The 23,936-nt window shown below is 46.1% G+C and overlaps 1 protein-coding gene across 3 annotated transcripts in view; it reads right to left on the bottom strand.

Annotated features, from left to right (window-relative positions):
* The window catches only part of LOC137521908 (leucine-rich glioma-inactivated protein 1-like), an 85,562-nt gene that overhangs the window by 36,070 nt on the left and 25,556 nt on the right, over positions 1–23,936 (bottom strand). For 2 of the 3 annotated variants that reach the window (XM_068241786.1, XM_068241784.1), the window contains exon 2: positions 5,089–5,562. In XM_068241786.1, the coding sequence (XP_068097887.1) occupies positions 5,089–5,285 (197 nt within the window). In that variant the 5' untranslated portion in view covers positions 5,286–5,562. Of the gene's footprint in view, positions 1–5,088; positions 5,563–13,140; positions 13,173–23,936 lie in introns of those variants that run through there. The other variant, XM_068241785.1, reaches the window with a different exon arrangement.

A 23,936-nucleotide genomic window follows, 5' to 3' on the forward strand; every position in this document is an offset into this window, starting at 1 on the left:
CCACCCTTTACCCCCCCTTAAGGACCAGCGCTCTTTTTTGTGATCTGTGCTGGGTGGGCTCTGCAGCCCCCAGCACAGATCAGGTTTCATGCAGAGCGATCAGATCGCCCCCCTATGGGGATGATGTGCAGGGGGGGTCTGATCGCTCTGGTGGGCAGGCTAGTTGCGGGGGGGGGGGGCACCTCAAAGCCCCCCTCCGCGGCAAAATTCCCCCCTCCCTCTCCTACCTGCTCATCCCCGGTGATCGGGGCTGCACAGGACGCTATCCGTCCTGTGCAGCCAGTGACAGGACGTCCCCTGTCACATGGCGGCGATCCCCGGCCGCTGATTGGCCGGGGATCGCCGATCTGCCTTACGGCGCTGCTGCGCAGCAGCGCCGTACAATGTAAACAAAGCGGATTATTTCCGCTTGTGTTTACATTTAGCCTGCGAGCCGCCATCGGCGGCCCGCAGGCTATTCACGGAGCCCCCCGCCGTGAATTGACAGGAAGCAGCCGCTCGCACGAGCGGCTGCTTCCTGATTAATCAGCCTGCAGCTGGCGACGCAGTACTGCATCGCTGGTCCTGCAGCTGCCACTTTGCCGACGCACGGTATAAGCGTGCGGTCGGCAAGTGGTTAAGTGAAAACAATTGCATCTATCCTCCTACTCATAAAAATTACTTTTAGGCATCCCACAGTTTTATGTTATGTATAAAATAAAAATAAAAATAAAAAAATAAAAAATCAGATTTGTTGTTGTGTCTCAGCTGAATGTAACAGTATGTCTCTGTGTCTCAGAGTGCTCAAATATATAGGTATGAACCATTGACTGTTTTTAATCTATCCTCTCCTGGCAGAGAGCTGGGCTTCCCAGAGCAAAGTCTTTTATGGCTTTAATTCCTTATCAGTAATCCTGACTGGGTCCTGACTGGAGTAAAACTGTCAGTTGCATAGCTGAATATTAACTCTTTGAGGCAGAGAAAGAAGAAAAGCACCACAGCATAGTTATTTGTGTGCTAGGCACTATACATACCCATGTCTAACTCATCATGTCACATGTCACTTAAAGGGAGCCCGAGATAAAAAATAAACTGATGAGACAAACAATTGTATTTATCCTCCTACTCCTAAAAATGACCTTTTTTGATATCCCATGGTTTTATATTATATTTAACCACTTCACCTCCAAGGGTTTTTAAAAATAATGAAAATGTATTACATTTTTCTATGGGAAGATGTATAATAGGGTATTTGGATGTGATTTTACGTTTTGGTCACAAGATGGAGATACAGAGTTAGTGTGTTCTAAAAATAGAAACAGAACCAAGTGTTTACATTTGTGTAAATACAGGGACGCAGATACTCCTGCTGGGAGAGGTGAAATGGTTAATCATTTACCAAGTAGACTGAATGTTTTGTTGTCTCTGCTCAGTGCCAGCCTGTTAAGTGTCCCTGAGTGAAAATACATGAAATATTGCCCTTGTCTTACCTCTCCCCTGTACTCAGTAGTTGTATTCTGCCAGGAAACTTTTATGGCTGTAATTTGCTTATCAGTGATGCTTACTATATTCCCAACAAGGTACCGACAAGACAGAAGCCGTCACGTCCATGCCCGAAAATTAACTCTTTCAGGCAGCAAAATAAAACAAGTAAAAGACCCTGGGTATTAATATATTTTGTACTGTACATCATACATGTTTATCTCATCATGTCATATGTCGCTTTGGGCACACTTTAAAGCAGTAGGATCAGCCATACTATGCCAGGGAAACAAAACACATACATATATAAGTAGATAAATACTTGATCTACTTACATAGCACATGTATTGTACTGTCCATGTTTTGATTTCAGTGAACGTTATATAGTAAATGAAGAGAATTCTGTTCCTGGTGGGAACCATGTAATTTGCCCACAGTTTAAGCTAAATGCTGATGTCATTTCTGCCCTTTACTTTTTTTTCTTTTCTCCTCCAATCGCTGAGTCACCTCAGCCTTGCTTGTAAACACAAGTGAGCAGGGGATCGTGTTTCAGATAAGCAGCTAGGCAGGGAAATAAATGGAAGAGGAGGAATATATTATAGATAAAAGAACCCCCAGCATGCAACTGTTTGGCACGACTACTAAAGGGCCAGTACTCCTAAGGAATGTGATAACTCCGAACCATAACAGCAGAAAAAGTTTTGAAAGTTTTGAATGCAGGATTAGCATCTTTATCACTTAATAAACTCAGACCAGTTACTGTTGAAATTTGATTTTTATGGTGACAATCTCGCTTTAAGATTCCCTTTAAGCTAAAATTCTTCCTCCATAAACACTGACTTGTCGTCACAGTAACGGCGTTTTGCTGAGATCGGGGATAAGTCTCTCTGAATTGCAGTCGCTTGCCTAATTGTCTATGAGACAAGCCTCTCACCCACGTGTGCGTGGCGCTGGCGTCGTACAGTGGAGTAGGTAGGTATAGAGAGAGCGCTAACGACAATGTGCAGCAGTGACATGACTCACTGCCGCTGTACCTGTCACACAATGCGCTCTTCATAAGCTTTCATCGTTTCTCAAAGCAATTTATGTTAACACTTCACTGTCAAGGTGAGTCATGTACAACGTTCAGCAAGATCGTTAAAAACCCAATTATGCTTTTTTTTAACATGCATTTAATAAAAGATTAGTTTGAATGAATTATGCATTGAGACATATTGTTAAATAACACTGTGGCTTTTGCAAAAGAAAAAAAAAATGAAACTCAATTTTCCGGTTATTCATAAATCCTCATCTATGCTGGCCTTGTGTGCGGCCTTGTGTGCATGCTAGATGGAAATTGAAAGACGAAGGCTTTACGATGAGTGACCCATCATCAGGTAAATCAGGGGTCAGGAACCTTATTGGCTGAGAGATCCAGAAACACCATATATTTTAAAATGTATTTTCCTGAGAGCCATACAATATGTTTCAAACTAGGACAGTGCACATGCGCAGCAGAGGGCTCATGTCCCTGTTGCCATGGTGATGTGTACACAGTTGATCCTCCGGGCAGCGGAAGTGTCAGACACGTCTTCAGCTTCTCTTGGGTTTCAGCAACATCAGCAATTTCCCAGAGAGCCAGACAGGAGAAATACCGACTAACAGCTTGTACAATTAGCTAGCTGACTTGGGGGTTGATTCACTTTGTAGGGCAAGATCCCCACATTTTGGCCCAATAGGCTGCCTGTAAAGTGACAGGCAGCCTATTGGGTAAATCAAAGTGTGGGGATCTCGTCCTGCAAAGTCACTGGACCTGTCCAGAGTGGGACAAGTGGAGCAGCTAATAGTTTTTCTGGGGAGCGCGAGTAAGTTAGTAATACATGCTACAGCAGTAGCGTGCCTACTTTGAAAATGTTACCTGCGCTGCCACACTAAGCTGTGCTGCTTGAGCAATGTAGCTTAGTGACTCAACCCCTACTGATTTGTCTGTGAGCCAGATGTAGCTATCAAAAGAGCCACATCTAACTCCCGAGTCATAGGTTCCCTACCCCTGAGGGAAATGATTGTAGTAACTGTTCTGCTGCACACCAGTGATGCACTATCTATCTTTCTCCTAGAGATATCCTGTCTCCTTGGCTCCGGCATTTCTCATCACTGGACCTGCCAGTCCGCCGAAAACAGAAGTAGCTGCCGGCAGGGCCAGGAGCATCCGAGCGAGACTGTGAGGGCACCGGACAGCTGCAGGGGGCTGGTGGAAGCCCCAGGTGAGTAAAACTCCTTTTTTTAAGCCTTTAGTGGCCCCTTAAAGAGAGTCTGAAGCAAGAATAAATCTCGCTTCAGACCTCATAGTTAGCAGGGGCATGTGTGCCCCTGCTAAACCGCCGCTATCCCGCGGCTAAACGGGGGTCCCTTCACCTCCAAACCCACCTCGTACAGAGCGGAATCTCTTCCGCATTGAGGCAGGGCTAACCGCCACAGCCCTGCCTCCAGTCGCGTCTATCAGACGCGTACCTCCGCCTCTCCCCCGCCCCTCTCAGTCTTCCTTCACTGAAAGGGGCGGGGGAGAGGCGGCGATGCGCGTCTGATAGACGCGACTGGAGGCAGGGCTGCAGCCGTTAGCCCTGCCTCATTTCACGACCAACTTTGCGACCAAGTCTTGCGGGGGTGGGTTTGGGGGTGAAGGGACCCCCGTTTAGCGGCGCGTATGCGGCGGTTTAGCAGGGGCACACATGCCCCTGCTAACTATGAGCTCTGAAGCGAGAATTATTCTCGCTTCAGAGTCTCTTTAAGCAGCAGCAGAGAGCAGTCTCCTACCCATTCGTCAGAGACTCCTAATGGGCGAGCCAGCGCTGAAACGGGGACCGGGAAAAGAGGGGGAAGGTTCTACAGGACCCAGAGGTGAGTATCTGTTTTTTTTTTTGTTTTTTTAACAGTTTTACAGTGGGTTTTTTTTTTTTTTAATTATGCATACAAGTTGTAGTCTTTGACTGGGTCGCCTTTTCGGAGAGTTCATCCTCGACAGTATAATTATTCCTCCTGAGGATTGATGCAGATTAGCTGGAGCGACTGCGATTGTGTTGTGTGGTCCAGCGCTTGACTGCGATTGGGTCAATAGCTGCAATGAAAGTTGGAGCACATGTAACTTGCACAGTGTTACCTTGAGGCTGGGAGCACTCTAGGCAGTGTGGAAAACCATGCGTTTTCTGCATAGTGCATTTTTTAATTTTTCGGTGCGTTTGCATCTTGCATTTGTCATGCCTTTTTGGTGCGTTTGCTGTTTTTTCTTTTTTTTTCCCTTTATCAATGGAATAAAATACAGTATTTTGTTTTCTTTATAAAGGAGCATCAAACAATGCATGTAAAAATGTAGTCCTCTGCATCTTCATTGAGAGCCCTGACACACTAAAGATCGTTTTGCAGGTCGTTTCCGTTTTTTTAATAAAATGCCTCTTTTTGAATTGCGGCTTTTTAAAACAATGCGGATTGCATCAATTATGCCATGCCTTTACCATGATTTTAATGTAAGCCAATGGAGGCGGTTTATAAAACGAAAACGACCCGTGAAACGCTCTTTGGTTTGTCAGGGCCTTGAGATGCGATATGTGCATTTCACATGCGTTTTTGAGAATTACAAAAATCGATTCTTACACGGAGATGATGTCTGCTGAGTACGTGCTGGGGATTCCGGCCGCACCGTCACACAGGACGTTGTCCGTGGCGCAGTTACAGGAAGCGGGACATTTCCATCTTGGTGGTTTTGGTCGTCGTGGCGCCCGCATCAGGCCGGAAGGGAAAAGACTGAAGAAGAGAATGGACCAAAATGACAGGCGCATAGTCCACTCCATCACTCCGGTGTCTTCAGCAGGGCGTATGCCTTATTTGTGACGTCTATTATACGTAATGCTGTCTCTCATCGGACCCCTCCTCCATTTTGTTTTTTTCAATTTTTATTTTCAATATTTAGCTTTCGGCTCCAATAAGATGCGGATCAGTTTCCCATCCCCCGTCCTCGCTTGGCTCTCATTCTCTCCGCGTCCGTATTGCGTAGCCGTGGGTAAACCTGGCGCTCTCTCTCTCGATATCGTGTTTACTTGTTGATTTTAGAAAATGGAATTTTCCACTCTGAAAAAATAAGAAATTAAACAAGTATAATAAATTAAAATTATGAAGAAAATGGATATTACCAAATGTTTGTAAAGGACCACTAACGCAAAAAAAAAAATTGACATACAAATAAGAAGTACATTTCTTCCACATTAAAATGAGCCATAAATTACTTTTCTCCTATGTTGCTGTCACTTACAGTAGGTAGTAGAAATCTGACATTACCGACAGGTTTTGGACTAGTCCATCTCTTCATGGGGGATTCTCAGGGATTTATTTTCAAAAGCACTTAGTGAATGGCAGTTGCTCCGTCCAACTGGCAAAAAACTGTGTAGCGAGCATGGAGGCTGGCCAGCATCGTATATATAAAAGTGCGTGTGCGTGTGCTAGTGTTGGGCGAACACCTGGATGTTCGGGTTCGCGAACGTTCGCCGAACATCGCCGCGATGTTCGGGTGTTCGCGCCGAACTCCGAACATAATGGAAGTCAATGTGGACCCGAACTTCCGTGCTTTGTAAAGCTTCCTTACATGCTACATACCCCAAATTTGCAGGGTATGTGCACCTTGGGAGTGGGTACAAGAGGAAAAAAAATATTTGAAAAAGAGCTTATAGTTTTTGAGAAAATTGATTGTAAAGTTTCAAAGGAAAAACTGTCTTTTAAATGTGGAAAATGTCATGTTTCTTTGCACAGGTAACATGCTTTTTGTCGCCATGCAGTCATAAATGTAATACAGAGAAGAGGTTCCAGGAAAAGGGACCGGTAACGCTAACCCAGCAGCAGCAGCAGCACACGTGATGGAACAGGAGGAGGCGCAGGAGGAGAAGGCCACGCTTTTTGAGACGCAACCCAGGCCTTGCATGAGGACAAAAAGCGTGCGGATATAGCAATGCTTTTTGCCGCCATGCAGTCATAAATGTAATACAGATGAGAGGTTCAATAAACAGGGACCGGCAACGCTAACCAAGCAGCAGCAGCAGCAGCACACGTGATGGAACAGGAGGAGGCGCAGGAGGAGAAGGCCACGCTTTTTGAGACGCAACCCAGGCCTTGCATGAGGACAAATAGCGTGCGGATATAGCAATGCTTTTTGCCGCCATGCAGTCATAAATGTAATACAGATGAGAGGTTCAATAAACAGGGACCGGAAACGCTAACCCAGGCCAGCAGCAGCAGCAGCACACGTGATGGAACAGGAGGAGGCGCAGGAGGAGAAGGCCACGCTTTTTGAGACACAACATCCCAAGCCTTGCATGAGGACAAATAGCGTGCGGATATAGCAATGCTTTTTGCCGCCATGCAGTCATAAATGTAATACAGATGAGAGGTTCAATAAACAGGGACCGGCAACGCTAACCCAGCAGCAGCAGCAGCAGCACACGTGATGGTACAGGAGGAGGCGCAGGAGGAGAAGGCCACGCTTTTTGAGACGCAACCCAGGCCTTGCATGAGGACAAAAAGCGTGCGGATATAGCAATGCTTTTTGACGCCATGCAGTCATAAATGTAATACAGATGAGAGGTTCAATAAACAGGGACCGGCAACGCTAACCCAGCAGCAGCAGCAGCACACGTGATGGAACAGGAGGAGGCGCAGGAGGAGAAGGCCACGCTTTTTGAGACGCAACCCAGGCCTTGCATGAGGACAAATAGCGTGCGTATATAGCAATGCTTTTTGCCGCCATGCAGTCATAAATGTAATACAGATGAGAGGTTCAATAAACAGGGACCGGCAATGCTAACCCAGCAGCAGCAGCACACGTGATGGAACAGGAGGAGGCGCAGGAGGAGAAGGCCACGCTTTTTGAGACGCAACCCAGGCCTTGCATGAGGACAAATAGCGTGCGGATATAGCAATGCTTTTTGCCGCCATGCAGTCATAAATGTAATACAGATGAGAGGTTCAATAAACAGGGACCGGAAACGCTAACCCATCACAGATGGTCATTGTTCATGTTACTTGGTTGGGGTCCAGGAGTGTTGCATAGTCGTTTCCAATCCAGGATTGATTCATTTTAATTTGAGTCAGACGGTCTGCATTTTCTGTGGAGAGGCGGATACGGCGATCTGTGGCGATGCCTCCGGCAGCACTGAAACAGCATTCCGACATAACGCTGGCTGCCGGGCAAGTCAGCACCTCTATTGCGTACATTGCCAGTTCGTGCCAGGTGTCTAGCTTCGATACCCAATAGTTGAAGGGTGCAGATGGATTGTTCAACACAGCTACGCCATCTGACATGTAGTCCTTGACCATCTTCTCCAGGCGATCGGTGTTGGAGGTGGATCTGCACGCTTGCTGTTCTGTGGGCTGCTGCTGCATGGGTGTCAGAAAATTTTCCCACTCCAAGGACACTGCCGATACCATTCCCTTTTGGGCACTAGCTGCGGCTTGTGTTGTTTGCTGCCCTCCTGGTCGTCCTGGGTTTGCGGAAGTCAGTCTGTCGGCGTACAACTGGCTAGAGGAGGGGGAGGATGTCAATCTCCTCTCTAAAGTCTCCACAAGGGCCTGCTGGTATTCTTCCATTTTGACCTGTCTGACTCTTTCTTCAAGCAGTTTTGGAACATTGTGTTTGTACCGTGGATCCAGAAGGGTATAAACCCAGTAATTGGTGTTGTCCAGAATGCGCACAATGCGTGGGTCGCGTTCAATGCAGTCTAGCATGAATTGAGCCATGTGTGCCAGAGTTCTGCCAGAATCCTCATCATCCTCTTGTGAGCGTTGTGATAGTTGTTGTGATGCATCATAGTCGTCACCTTCTTCCTGGCCTGCTTCTGCTGACCATTTGCGCTGAATTGTGGAAGTCCAACATGCACCGCTCTGGCCCTCGTCAGTGGTGGCAGGAAATTCCTGCTCCAACTCCAGCTGTTCCTCCTCCTCTTCTTCGTCATTGCTGCTGGGGCCAGCGTTTCCTGAGGCGGATGGCCTGATTTTGGTACCATCACGCTGATTGTTTTCTCCTTCAGATTCCCCCAGTTGCATCATGACAGCTGTTTCCTTGATTTTCAACATTGACCTCTTCAGTAAACACAGCAGTGGTATGGTAATGCTGACTGAAGAGTTGTCACTGCTCACAAGCAACGTGGATTGCTCAAATTTTTGGAGGACTTGGCAGAGGTCCAACATGTTGGCCCAATCGGATCCACAGAAGCTTGGCAGCTGTCCGGATGCGCCTCAGTACTGCGCCGTCATGTACTGGACCACTGCACTCTTCTGCTCGCAAAAGCGGGCTAGCATGTGCAGCGTAGAATTCCAGCGCGTAGGGACATCACACAGCAAGCGATGGTGGGGGAGATTGAAGCGCTCCTGCATCTTGGCGAGTGCCCCCGAAGCAGTACTGGAATTTCTACAATGTTTGGCCACTCGTCGCACCTTCAACAGAAGATCGGCCACGCCTGGGTATGTCCTCAGGAACCGCTGAACTACTAGGTTCATCACGTGCGCCAGGCAAGGGATGTGTGTCAGCTTAGCCAACCTTAAAGCGCGAATGAGATTACTCCCATTATCACACACAACCATGCCCGGTTTCAGGTCCAGCGGTGCCAGCCACAAATCCCTCTGTTCCTTTATTCCCCTCCAAATTTCCTCCCCTGTGTGCTGCTTATCCCCAAGGCAGATCAGCTTCAGCAACGCTTGCTGACGCATGCCAACAGCTGTGCTGCACTGCTTCCACGATCCTACTGCTGCTGGGTTAGTGTTTCCGGATGAGGTACAGCTTTGAGATGCGTTGGAGGAGAAGGAGTCAGAGAGGTAGGTGCTGCTGTTGTTATCCAGTGGGAGGGACGGCGGTGAAGATGTTTGCGGCGTGGGCAACACCCGCGCCGTAGCAGGTGAGGAATCGCTGCCAGGCTCCACAAGGTTCACCCAGTGCGCGGTAAGGGAGATGTATCGACCCTGGCCGAACGCACTCGTCCAGGTGTCAGTGGTGAGGTGAACCTTGCAGGCAACGGCATTCTTCAAGCTTCGGGTTATTTTGCTGACCACGTGCTCATGCAACTCAGGCACTGCAGAGCGCGCAAAGTGGTAGCGGCTGGGAACCACGTAACGTGGGATGGCCACTGACATCATGCCCTTGAAGCTGTTTGTCTCCACCACTCGATATGGCAGCATTTCGCAGGCCAGAAGCTTGGCTATGCTGGCTGTTACTGCCACGGCCCGGGGGTCATTTGCTGGCAATTTCCTCTTGCGCTCAAACATCTCCGAGACAGACAACTGAACCGTAGGGCTGCACACTGAAGGGCTGTTGGTTGTTGTGTTTGATGAACACTGGGAGACCTCAAGAGCACTACTCCGGAAAGTGACAGTGTCAGCGTCGTCTGATGTTTGTGAATGTTGTGAACCACGCAATGGCTGGGCTACTGCTGCTGCTGAGGCGGGTCTGGTGGTGAGTCTGGTGACCCCAAGGGAGGCAGTGTTGCTGGTACCCTGTCCTGCCGCGTTTGCCCACAGAGTGGGATGTTTGGATAGCATGTGGCGGCTCATGCTGGTGGTGGAGAGGTTGTTAATACTTTTCCCCCTGCTCAGGTGGGTCTTGCACACCTTGCAAATCGCCATAGTACCATCCTCAGTGCAGTCTTCAAAGAAAGCCAAGACTTCGGAGCACCTGCTTCTGTTTGCGCCTCTTTTGCCTCTCACTTGAACTTCCACGCTTGTGGTGCCTGAAATTGCGCGCCGCCTACCTTGTGGCACAAGGCGAACTCGTGCAGCAGTGGGTTCTTCAACAGACTCATCTGTGCTGCTGCTACGACGGCGATGTTCTCGTTCACAAACAAAATCTGGGTCTATGTCCACATTGTCCATACCCTCCTCTTCCATCTCCTCAAACTCGTCATATGTCATTGTGGGGGGCCGCCGCCGTGGAGTAGAGCTCCCCAGAACAACCTCTGCGCAGCTCACTCCAACGTCGTCTTCCAGATCTTGTCGGCCGACCTCCTGCAATTGCAACCCCTCCTGCCCAACTTGCTCTGGGATTTGGGTTTCAAAGTCCTCGGACTCGCCTTGTATTTCAGTGCGCGGTGCATTTCCCACAGTTAATGGTTGTGAATCCGGACACAACATTTCTGGCTGTTCCTCCATTGACCTTTCAAAGGTGGAAGTTTGTTGGGCTGGGAATAGCTCCTGCGAATACCCCATGGTGTCCTGAGGTAATTCATCGGACTGGTTATCTGGCAGTTGTGTGCGTTGTGTCGCTGCCGGTTGTGTCAGCTTTGTGCCCACTGGCTCCTTGTAACTGGCTGAGGACTCGGACCTCGTGCGTGATGTGCTGGTGCTGCTTAACCCACTGCTGGACGCTTGAGAGGTCATCCAAGTAATTATCTGGTCCTGTTCTTTTGGATTTGTGAGGGTTGTTGTCCTGGACAACATGGGCGGTATTGAGTGGGTTTTCTTGGGTGCTCCCCTGTGGCCTGTACGTGAACCGTCAGGGGAAACACCTCTTCCCTTGCCCCTCCCTCTTTCACCGGATTTCTTCCTCATTTCACTTATCCTTAAAGTACACGCTGACTGGCAGCAGTATAGTGGCAGTACAGAAATGCTATACAGTGGTGGGTGAGCGGTGTACCACTATTCCCAGCAGCGACACAGAGCACAATGCTATACAGTGGTGGGTGAGCGGTGTACCACTATTCCCAGCAGCGACACAGAGCACAATGCTATACAGTGGCGGGTGAGCGGTGTACTACTGTTCCCAGCAGACACAGAGTGGCAGTAAACACAATAATGCTATATAGTGCTGGGTGAGCGGTGTACACAGAGTGGCAGTAAACACAATGCTATATAGTGTGGCTGAGCGAGCGGTGTACTACTGTTCCCAGCAGACACAGAGTGGCAGTAAACACAATGCTATATAGTGTGGCTGAGCGAGGTACACAGAGTGGCAGTAAACACAATGCTATATAGTGTGGCTGAGCGAGCGGTGTACTACTGTTCCCAGCAGACACAGAGTGGCAGTAAACACAATGCTATATAGTGCTGGGTGAGCGGTGTACACAGAGTGGCAGTAAACACAATGCTATATAGTGTGGCTGAGCGAGCGGTGTACTACTGTTCCCAGCAGACACAGAGTGGCAGTAAACACAATGCTATATAGTGTGGCTGAGCGAGGTACACAGAGTGGCAGTAAACACAATGCTATATAGTGTGGCTAAGCGAGCGGTGTACTACTGTTCCCAGCAGACACAGAGTGGCAGTAAACACAATGTTATATAGTGTGGCTGAGCGAGGTACACAGAGTGGCAGTAAACACAATGCTATATAGTGTGGCTGAGCGAGCGGTGTACTACTGTTCCTAGCAGACACAGAGTGGCAGTAAACACAATGCTATATAGTGTGGGTGAGCGAGGTACACAGAGTGGCAGTAAACACAATGCTATATAGTGTGGCTGAGCGAGCGGTGTACTACTGTTCCCAGCAGACACAGAGTGGCAGTAAACACAATGTTATATAGTGTGGCTGAGCGAGGTACACAGAGTGACAGTAAACATAATGCTATATAGTGTGGCTGAGCGAGCGGTGTACTACTGTTCCCAGCAGACACAGAGTGGCAGTAAACACAATGCTATATAGTGTGGCTGAGCGAGGTACACAGAGTGGCAGTAAACACAATGCTATATAGTGTGGCTGAGCGAGCGGTGTACTACTGTTCCCAGCAGACACAAAGTGGCAGTAAACACAATGCTATATAGTGTGGCTGAGCGAGGTACACAGAGTGGCAGTAAACACAATGCTATATAGTGTGGCTGAGCGAGCGGTGTACTACTGTTCCCAGCAGACACAGAATGGCAGTAAACACAATGCTATATAGTGTGGCTGAGCGAGGTACACAGAGTGGCAGTAAACACAATGCTATATAGTGTGGCTGAGCGAGGTACACAGAGTGGCAGTAAACACAATGCTATATAGTGTGGCTGAGCGAGGTACACAGAGTGGCAGTAAACACAATGCTATATAGTGTGGCTGAGCGAGGTACACAGAGTGGCAGTAAACACAATGCTATATAGTGTGGCTGAGCGAGCGGTGTACTACTGTTCCCAGCAGCGACACACAATGACTGGGGGGACCCTGGCTAGCGTGGCTGGAGCGCAAACTACCCTGCCTGCCTACCCAAAGCTAAACCCACAGACAAATGGCGGAGATATGACGTGGTTCGGGTATTTATTTACCCGAACCACGTGACAGTTTGGCCAATCAGAGCGCGTTCGGGTCCGAACCACGTGACCCGTTCGGCCAATCACAGCGCTAGCCGAACGTTCGGGGAACGTTCGGCCATGCGCTCTTAGTTCGGCCATGTGGCCGAACGGTTTGGCCGAACACCATCAGGTGTTCGGCCGAACTCGAACATCACCCGAACAGGGTGATGTTCTGCAGAACCCGAACAGTGGTTAACACTGTTCGCCCAACACTAGCGTGTGCGTGTCGCTGTCACTCGAAAAAGCCTTGACCGATTTGAACGAAACTTGGTATACAGATCCCTTACTACCTGGGATGATATGTTCTGGGGGTGTCGCGTCCCCCCTGCACACATGGGCGGAGCTACAAACAGCAAATCAGATTTCACCCATTCATGTCAATGGAAAAAATGGAAAAGGCTGTTATTCTCACAGTAATCAAGCCAGAGTCCCCACACTTAGCACAGATGGTCACTTAGTGACCGAGGTTACGTATCCAGGAAAAGTGGGCGGAGCATAAACCAGCCAATCAAATTTCAGCCATTCATTTTTAATGGGAAAATGTAAACTGCAACCATTCTTAGACTGTTAATCGCAGGCTTCTCAAACTTGCCACACTTGGTCACTGCATGAATGAGATTAAGATTCAGGAAAGTGGGTGGAGCCTACAACAGCAAATTAAAATTCACCTATTGATTTTTAAGCAGAATATATAAACTGCTGCCATTCTTACACTGTTAATAGCAGAGACTTCAAACTTGCTACAGTCGGTCATTGGATGACTGGAGTCCAAATTCACTAAAGGGGCTGGGCCACAAACAGCCAATCAGATTTCCTTGGTGGATAAACTCTATCCATTCACACATGTTTGATGCCAGGAACCTGAAAGCTCACAAACTTGGTCATTGAGTGACTGTGTTGACTGTGTGTCAAGGTTACAAAAAGTGGGCGGAGCCAAAAACAAATATTATTAGGAAAATGTAAACTGCAGCCATTTATACACTGTTAATGGCAGTGTTGTCAAACTTTGCACAGTTGGTCACTGAATGACTGGAAGCCAATCAAAAATCACCTAATGATTTTCAAGGGGAATAGTTACATTGCTGCCCTTCTTACACGCTTAATGGCGGAGGCCTCAAATACTGTCAGTCACTGGGAGAATGGGGTTTAAATTCTGAAAAGGGGGCTGGCCACAAACAGCCAATCAGATTTGTTTAATTTATATGTGAAATTGCAAGTTATTGATGCCAAGGACCCCAAAGCTTATAAACTTTGACTGTATATCAAGGTTAGAAATAGTGGGTGGAGATAAAAGCAACTAACTTTTTACATGTGAAAATATAAACTGCAGCCATTCTTACACTGTTAATAGCAGGGTTCTCAAACTTGACACAGTTGGTCACTGGGTGACTGGCATTAATATTCATAAAAGTGGGTGGAGTCTACAACAGCCAATCAAAACTCCCCTATTGATTTTCAAGAGGAATATTGAAGCTGCTGCCATTCTTACACTGTTAGTGACAGAGGCCTCAAACCTGCTGCAGTCGGTCATTAAGTGACTGGGGTTAAAATTCACTAAAGGGGCGGAGCCACAAACAGCCAATCAAATTTGCTGGTTAAAATGCTTCTATTCACACCATTTTGATGCCAGGAACCAGAAAGCTCAAAACTTGGTTTTGTGTGTCAAGATTACAAAAAGTAGGTGGAGTCAAAAACAGATTTCCCTGGGAAAAGTTAAACTGCAGCCCTTCTTCACTGTTCGTGGCAGGGTTCTCAAACTTTTCACAGTTGCCTACTGGGTGATTGGGATTAATATTCATAAAAGTGGGTGGAGCCTAAAAAAGCAAATCAGAATTCACCTGTTGTTTTTCAAGGGGAATATTGAAATTGCTACCATTCTTGCACTGTTAATGGCACAAGCCTAAAACCTGGTACAGTTGGTCATTGTGTCACTGGGGTTTAAATTCAGAAAAGGGGGCGGAGCCACAGCAAATCAGATTTGTTTCATTTCACTGGGAAAATACAAATTATTGATGTCAAGGACCCCAAAAGACTGTGTGTGCAGGCTACAAAAAAGTGCGCAGAGCCAAAAACTTAACTGGGAAAATATAAACTGCAGCCAATCTTACACCGTTAATGGCAGGGTTCTCAAACTTTGCCCAGATGATGATCACTGGGTGACTGATTAATATTCAGGGAGGTAGGTGGAGCCTATAATAGCCTATCAAAATTCAGTTGTTGATTTTCAAGGGGAATATTTAAATTGCTGCCATTTTTACACTGTTAATAGCAGATGTCTTAAACCTGCTACAGTTGGTCATTATATGACTGGGGTTCAAATGCTGGAGAGGGGTGGAGCCACAAACAGCCTGATTTGTTTGATTTCTACGGGAATATACAAATTATTGATGCCAAAGACCCCAAATCTCACAAACTAGGTCATTGAGTGTTTGTGTGTTAGGGCTAGAGAAAGTGGATGGAGCCAACACCAGCCAAATACATACCCGGGCAACGCCGGGTCATCAGCTAGTAAAGAATAAAAGCCTTGCTGAGAATAGAGTTGAGCTGAAATTTTCGTAATTTCGCATTACTATAATTACGCATGCGAAATTTGCGATTACGATGCGAAATTAGCGTAGCGAAATTGCCATTAAAATCGTAATTGAAAATACCGTAAGCGTAATTTTCAACGCGAAATTTCGCGTTTCGTTCATGCCGTAATTTCGCATTAAACGCTACCGTAATTTCGCGTTAAACCGTAACGCTCCGTATAATATAAAAAAGCCACCGACTTTAAGGGTTAATAGCAAAGCCCCCTTAAATGCTAAGAGCCTCAAATTTGGAGAATATATTAAGGAGATCAGGAGGAATAAGAGGAAACATTTTTTTTTCAAAAAGACCTTATAGTTTTTGAGAAAATCGATGTTAAAGTTTCAAAGGAAAAATGTAAACATTTAAAAACCCGCCGACTTTAACGGTTAATAGCAAAGCCTGCTTAAAGTTTAGGAACACCAAATTCCCAGGGTATATTAAGGGGATCAGTGGGAATAAGAGGAAAAATTTTTTTTTCAAAAAGACCTTATAGTTTTTGAGAAAATCGATTTTTAAGTTTCAAGGGCGAAAATGTCTTTTAAATGCGGAAAATGTCAGTTTTTTTTGCACAGGTAACAATAGTGTATTATTTTCATAGATTCCCCCAAGTGGGAAGAGTTTTACTTACTTCGTTCTGAGTGTGGGAAATATAAAAAAAAAACGACGTGGGGTCCCCCCTCCCAGACCTCTTTAACCCCTTGTCCCCCATGCAGGCTGGGATAGCCAGAATGCGGAGCACCGGCCGCGTGGGGCTCCGCACCCTGACTATACCAGCCCGCATGGTCCATGGATTGGGGGGTCTCGGAAGGGGAGGGGCAGCCAAGCTTTCCCCTCCCCCTCCGAGCCCTTGTCCAATCCAAGGACAAGGGGCTCTTCTCCACCTCCGATGGGCGGTGGAGGTGGAGGCCGCGATTTCCTGGGTGGGGGGTTCATGGTGGAATCTGGGAGTCCCCTTTAAAAAGGGGTCCCCCAGATGCCCACCCCCCTCCCAGGAGAAATGGGTATAGAGGTACTTGTAGTACCCCTTACCCATTTCCTTTAAGAGTTAAAAGTAAATAAACACACAAACACATAGAAAAAGTATTTTAATTGAACAAAAAACATAACCACGAAAAAAGTCCTTTAATATTCTTAATTAACCATTAATACTTACCTGTCCCTTTAAATAAATGATCCCACGCAATATCCTCGGAAATGTTCTATCAGTTACAATGTAACAAAGTTATTATGTAACAACTTTGTTACATTGTAACTACGCCGCACCCGACGCCACTCGCCGCTCAGCCGCCGCATACGCGTCCGTGCAGGACGCTAAGTCCCCGCAGCTCCCGCTGTCCACCCCGCCCACATCTGTCACCCACATGTCACCCACATGTGGGTGACATGTGGGTGACATGTGGGAGAGGCGGGGAGGGCAGCGGAGCCGGCGGGGACTTAGCGTCCTGCACGGACCCGACAGAGCTCTGAGCTCAGAGCTCTGAGAAGCATCTTTGTATTTGGGCTCCAAGGAGCCCCATTGGTCCTTAGCAGACCAATGGGGTTCCTTCAAATCAGAAGGAACCCCATTGGTCTGCTAAGGACCAATGGGGCTCCTTGGAGCCCAAATACAAAGATGCTTTCGAGAGCTCTGAGCTATAGCTCAGAGCTCTGTCGGGTCCTGCAGCGCAGACGCGGCGGCGGCGGCGGCGGTGAGTGACGTCGGGTGCGGCATAGTTACAATGTAACAAAGTTGTTATATTGTAATAAGTTTGTTACATTGTAACTGATAGAACATTTCCGAGGATATTGCGTGGGATCATTTATTTAAAGGGACAGGTAAGTATTAATGGTTAATTAAGAATATTAAAGGACTTTTTTCGTGGTTATGTTTTTTGTTCAATTAAAATACTTTTTCTATGTGTTTGTGTGTTTATTTACTTTTAACTCTTAAAAGAAATGGGTAAGGGGTACTACAAGTACCTCTATACTCATTTCTCCTGGGAGGGGGGTGGGCATCTGGGGGACCCCTTTTTAAAGGGGACTCCCAGATTCCACCATGAACCCCCCACCCAGGAAATCGCGGCCTCCACCTCCACCGCCCATCGGAGGTGGAGAAGAGCCCCTTGTCCTTGGATTGGACAAGGGCTCGGAGGGGGAGGGGAAAGCTTGGCTGCCCCTCCCCTTCCGAGACCCCCCAATCCATGGACCATGCGGGCTGGTATAGTCAGGGTGCGGAGCCCCACGCGGCCGGTGCTCCGCATTCTGGCTATCCCAGCCTGCATGGGGGACAAGGGGTTAAAGAGGTCTGGGAGGGGGGACCCCACGTCGTTTTTTTTTTATATTTCCCACACTCAGAACGAAGTAAGTAAAACTCTTCCCACTTGGGGGAATCTATGAAAATAATACACTATTGTTACCTGTGCAAAAAAAACTGACATTTTCCGCATTTAAAAGACATTTTCGCCCTTGAAACTTAAAAATCGATTTTCTCAAAAACTATAAGGTCTTTTTGAAAAAAAATTTTTCTCTTATTCCCACTGATCCCCTTAATATACCCTGGGAATTTGGTGTTCCTAAACTTTAAGCAGGCTTTGCTATTAACCGTTAAAGTCGGCGGGTTTTTAAATGTTTACATTTTTCCTTTGAAACTTTAACATCGATTTTCTCAAAAACTATAAGGTCTTTTTGAAAAAAAAATTTTTCCTCTTAATCCTCCTGATCTCCTTAATATATTCTCCAAATTTGAGGCTCTTAGCATTTAAGGGGGCTTTGCTATTAACCCTTAAAGTCGGCGGCTTTTTTATATTATACGGAGCGTTACGGTTTAACGCGAAATTACGGTAGCGTTTAATGCGAAATTACGGCATGATACGACTGTAATGCGAAAATTACGCGAAAATTACGCTTACGCGAAATTTCGCGAAATCCTTCTTCATTACGATTATGTACTTACGGCCATAATCGTAATTACACTAATTACGCGAAATTTCGCAAAATCGTAATTAGGTCATTACGCTCATCTCTAGCTGAGAATCCCCCATGAAGAGATGGACTAGCCCAAAACCTGTCACTTCTGTCATATTTCTACTACCTACTGTAAGTGACAGCAACATAGGAGAAAGGTAATTTTTGGCTCATTTTACTCTGGAAGAATGAACTTCTTATTTGTCTATGTTTGCACATATTTTAAACTTTACAATTTTTTTGCCATAGTGGCTCTTTAATCAGTTGCTCTCATTTAAAACTGAAAGAAAACTTATTTTCAAAGTAATGCCTATGTTTTCCTATGGCACTGTTCCCACTATATGTGATTTAACTGAACTCTTGTTCACAATGCACTGCTATGGAAAAAACGCATATCAACGCGTACTAACGCATAACAACGCATTAAGTGTAACAGGTAGTGTTAATCGCAATTGAAGGACATGCAGCAATTTTTGTGCGTTTCCGCTCAATGCTTTGTATAGAAACACTGCAAAATCGCTTTGAAAAGCAATTTTGCAACGATTTTGAGGCCGACTGATTTCAATTTTAAATAAAGTTAATTATACTTTGCGGCATAGAAGGTCAATTTTGGCGCCCTGAGGAACGCAATAGCGGCCGTTGTACCCCCAAATTTCCCCAGCATGCCGCAAAATGTAGCTTTTATTGTAGGTGCCTATGGTGGTGCCTTTTTTGTCCGAAAGGGCTCCTGAGCCCTTTATTCCTGCTTCCAGGCTCGGATTTACCTCACAGGAGCCTATAGGCACAGATGTCCTGGCACCCTAGACTCCGCCCTCCATGAACCTACAAACCCCGCCCAACTGCACCGCAAGTGCGCTGGTTGGCCCGCTGTCACCTCTCCCTTACTTCCATTCCCATCATAGGTAGCTACTTGCCCCAAAGTATTAGGTAGCAAAAGGTACCCTCAATATTAAGAAGCTAGAGGTGCTCCCAAGTATTAGGTAGCTAGGGGAACCCCAGCATTAAGTAGCTGGAGGTGCCTCTGACTGAAGGGAGATCTCGTCAGTGGAATGCTGAGAGCTGAGTGAGTAACCTCTCATTTACACTCTCATCAGAACTCAGCATGGGGAAGGAATTAGGGAGGCGCTCGGGGAGGGGAGTGAGCCGCCCTTTAATCATCATGCGCCTGTAGGCACGTGCCCACAGTGCCTTATGGTAAATCCGGCCCTGCCTGCTTCGCATTATAATCATCGCTAGCCAAATGACAGCAGATGCCAGGGTGCTCCGACAATGGGGTTAACATCTAAGAAAACGCCCGCAGCCGCTGGATACGCCCCCACACACACAGAAGGAGTATATAGTATATTATACTAGCTAACTGCAAATGCTTCAGCACTCCTCTAGTTACTGCTGATCTCCCCAACAGTATAATACAGACATATAAACATCTCTAGAAAAACACATATTGTATACACCTATTTTATGAACAACAGGACATCTCTATCACTAGCTACAGGTGATAATAGGATATTCGGTAGCATGTTGCTGTATACAAATATATTATAAGAGTCTCTGCAGGAAGCAAGTATTGTAATAAAATTGCCTCTAACTGGAAAAGTCTTGTAAATGTAATAGGCAGCTTGTCATATAGAAAGCGATCAGTCTGCAGCAGTCACTCCTCAGGGATCTAATAAACTATAGGCCTAGCACAAGCTGTTGGATTGAATTAGTACAGATACGGAGGGATGTGTTTTTAGCAGTAAATGGGGGGCTGTGTCTGTATTCACAGCGCAGATTTATCACGAATAGTCTCAGTGCTCTGGATGGGCATAAACTAGAACTGATCAAAGTTTTCATGAGTACATTTAGAAGTATTTAGATATGAATATCACCATGGGCCTGATACAAAGAGAGAATATGTACTCTAAAATTCTTACAATAAAAAGCATACCATTCTATTCATGATGTTCTCCTGGGCCCCTCTGTGCTGTTTCTGCCACTCCCTGCTGCAATCCTGGCTTGTAATTGGCAGTTTTATCCAGTGTTTACAAACAAAAAACATGGCTTCTAACCAGAGTGAGAACAGCTCACTGTGTGACTCATGCAGAGCTTGGAGAGGGTGTGTATAGCTTCTGCCAATGACAAGCAGTGCTGCACATTCCACACATTCCAGCCTGAGCCCGACAGACCCGACAGAGGAGAGAAGATAAGATTTATTACAGAGACAGTGCAACTAGGAAAGGCTGCAGTAAGACAGACCACATTAGAACAGGCATAGGAACTTATAGGTTAGAAGAAATAAGGCTCACAATTTTGTTACAGAGTCTCTTTAAAGGACAACTGTAGGGAGGCTGCCATGTTTTTTTTTCCCTTTTGTGCAATACCAGTTGCCTGGCTGTCCTGCTGATCCTCTTCCTCTAATACTCTTAGCTATAGCCCCAGAACAAACATGCAGCAGATCAGGTGTTTCTGACATTATTGTCAGATCTGACAAGATTAGCTGCATGCTTGTTTCTGGTGTTATTCACAGCCTACTGCAGACAAATAGACCTGCAGGGCTGCCAGGCAACTGGTATTGTTTAAGGGGATATAAATATGGCAGCCTCCATATAACTCTCTCTACGGTCCTTTAAAGTGGAATATAACCCAGTATTTCTTCTTTGCTGTAAAAGATTATTTACAGCATATAATATACTAACACAATGTTTTTTTTTTTTTTTTAGTAAAACAGCATTTAAAGGGTTACATCACAAAACTGACTTTTTCTCCTGAGGGGGCTGCTGCAGCCGAACTGGTGATTAGCTTATCTTCTGTATACATTCTTTACTTGACACAATTAAGTAAACAATTCTCTGGCTGTGCAGAAACCTATGTTAATGAGTCCTGGAGTGACACGCAGGTCAGAAATCACTGGTGGCTGCATTTAAAACAGAATTGCAACAGTTATGAATAAAATGCACCAGCAACTTTCAAAGTAAATAAACTGAACTTTGGGAAGTTATAATTTATACATGAATTATAATACGTGTGCACAAAAGCAAATATGATAATTGTTGGGTTATAAAAAGTAGCAACACATTTTTGTTGAATATTTTGTAAATATTTTGTCAATATTAAGATGTAATGGTTCGCTAGGCAAAGTAGTAGATTTGGCGCCACCTTGTGGTCCTTTTGGAAAGCTGAGGTCGAAGAAGGTGGCAGGTGGGCCCCGATGACGAGGCAGGTGGCTTCAGGCAATGCCGCTCAGTGCTGTCCGTTGGAATAAGGCACCACTATAGCAGTAATGGGTGCATAAGGGTAATTCAGGGTTCCAGCGATCAATGGACCCCTAATTACATCTCTTTCCGAGTTGATAACGCTGCCAGGAATTTGAGCCACAGAAGGGTGAGCCAATAGCCAGCTCACTAGTGACGTACATACATGTATGCCCCCATGATGCCCACTGGGCCCCAAGCACCTGCCTAGGTTGCCTGGTGGATGAGCCTGCAAAGGCCTGATGTACTATATGCTGGTAAAGTTGCCATGAGCAGGATGAGACCCCTGACTGTGTGACGGACAGCAGTGATGAGCTAGTGGAAAGGCGTGTAGTTCGGTCCATTTCCGAATAACGCATCAGCCATTTCCAGGGTAGCCCATCTCTACGAGGAGCGAGGAGGCAGCCATAATGAGGAAAGCGCTCACTCCGGTCAACACCTTCTGGTATACAGGTGCTGGACGTGGACACAGGTCATGTAACTACTACTACCCAGCAATAGGTACAAGAGATTTCTTTTGGCAGTTCGGGGGAGAGGGGGAAGCTTGTTAACTTATCCACTTGTTCTTTGGATGTTGGAGGAGGCCAGAGTTCCCATGCAGCGACGGGGAGAACATACAAACTCCATACAGATAGTTCCCTGGCTGGCATTCAAACCAGGGACTGAATTTACTTATATTCCAAAACTACACACAAACAGTGGTAGATGTAACCAGCAGGAAAGCACTGTATAAAGTGAGGTCCAATCATAGGTGCATAGTGAAGAGCATGAAAACAATGAGTGACTAATACAGGCAAAGAGCCAGAATTAAAATATTTTTTTCCAAGGCTGCAGAACAGCAAAGAACTTTGGCAAATAATAGAGGTGAAATACTCATCTAAAGTCCAGCTCAAGTTTGGTGGTTTGGTTAAATACTACAACCTTGGGGAATTTTGAAAATGAGGCCCAGAATGCATTGAATTGCTGATGATTATGAATTGAAGATGCGTACTGTCACGGATTCACCTGCGCCACCTGCACAATCTCAAGAAATCCAGCACACAAAGCATGATTCAAAGTATTTTTTATAATCTTTCCTTCAGCCCAGGCCTCTGCTCTGGAGGAAGTGATGGCTTGTTTATTTTTCCCTAGAGAGAGGGAAACAAACTCTATAGCAGAACCACCTCAACACCTTGGGCTTGATTCACAAAAGTGTGATAACTCAGTTATCACGCCTAAAAGCTTTGCACATGCAAACTAGGGTGCTAAGTAGTTTGCACCCTAGTTTGCACTTGGAAAGCTTTTAGGCATGATAACTGAGTTTTTAGGCGTGATAACTGAGTTATCACGCTTATGTGAATCAAGCCCCTTATATCTTTTGGGTCTACTTTAAAGGATATTGATAAGAAGAATCCATGGGCCAGAAACCATATCACCGGTCATACACTTCTGGTTATTCAAAACCACTCTCATCCACATTGCCTGGTGGGGGAGGGGAATTCACTGTCCCCTGATTCCCTAATTCAACCCTGGTAAATATAATTCCACATGGTGTCAATTGGATGAATATTTCCGAACCGATTGGGAGCAGTTGTTCACGATTCCCAGTGCATGATTCGACAAGGTCAATACACCTTTTGAGAGGTTAATGGTTGGAATAGCTGGTTCACACCCTGAGATATCAGTTCCCTAGACAAGAAAGGTGGTAAAACAAGCATGATTGATGTCTATAGGTTCAGCACTTGATGACAGAGTCTAAAATGTTGTTTTTTTATATCATATGTCGGATATCCACTGAGTTATGGCGTAATTGGAGAAAAAGGCAATCTCTCTCCCTAATGCAAGGGGCCGGACTCAGCCTGAGGTCAGATTGCTAGGGCTGGGGGAATCATCTCTAATTACCATCTCCACCCTCCAGCGGAGAGAGGGTTAATTTGCTGGACACAGGCTGTCAGAGCGTCCTTCCTTTGCCGATCCATATACCATCAAGGTTTTGATTATTTACCGGTGGACTATTACCCCAGAACTTTTTAACTTCTGTTTGGACTTACCAATTTAAAGAACAAGGTGGTTCTACAGACTGCCTCTGGCATTATCCAGTGATTTTCACTTTTAATTACTATTATTTTACTACATCAATCTGTTCATTTTCTATATTCATATTATGCACTAGCTGGACGCCTGGTGTTGCCGGGTTATGTATTTGGCTAGTGTTGGCTCTGCCCACTTTTTTAACCCTAACACACAATTACTTAATGACCAAGTATGTGAGCTTTGCGGTCTTTGGCATCAATAATTTGCAATGAAATAAAATTAATCTGATTGGATGTGGCTCCACCCTTTTTCTGAATTTGAACCCCAATCACACAATGGCCAACTGTACCAGGTACAGGTGATTAACAGTGCAAGAATGGCAACAATTAAATATTCCCCTTAAAAATCAATAGGTGTATTTTGATTGGCTTTTATAGACTCCACCCAC

The sequence above is a fragment of the Hyperolius riggenbachi genome, chromosome 6 (assembly GCF_040937935.1).
Source record: "Hyperolius riggenbachi isolate aHypRig1 chromosome 6, aHypRig1.pri, whole genome shotgun sequence".
NCBI classification, from domain to species: Eukaryota; Metazoa; Chordata; class Amphibia; order Anura; family Hyperoliidae; genus Hyperolius; species Hyperolius riggenbachi.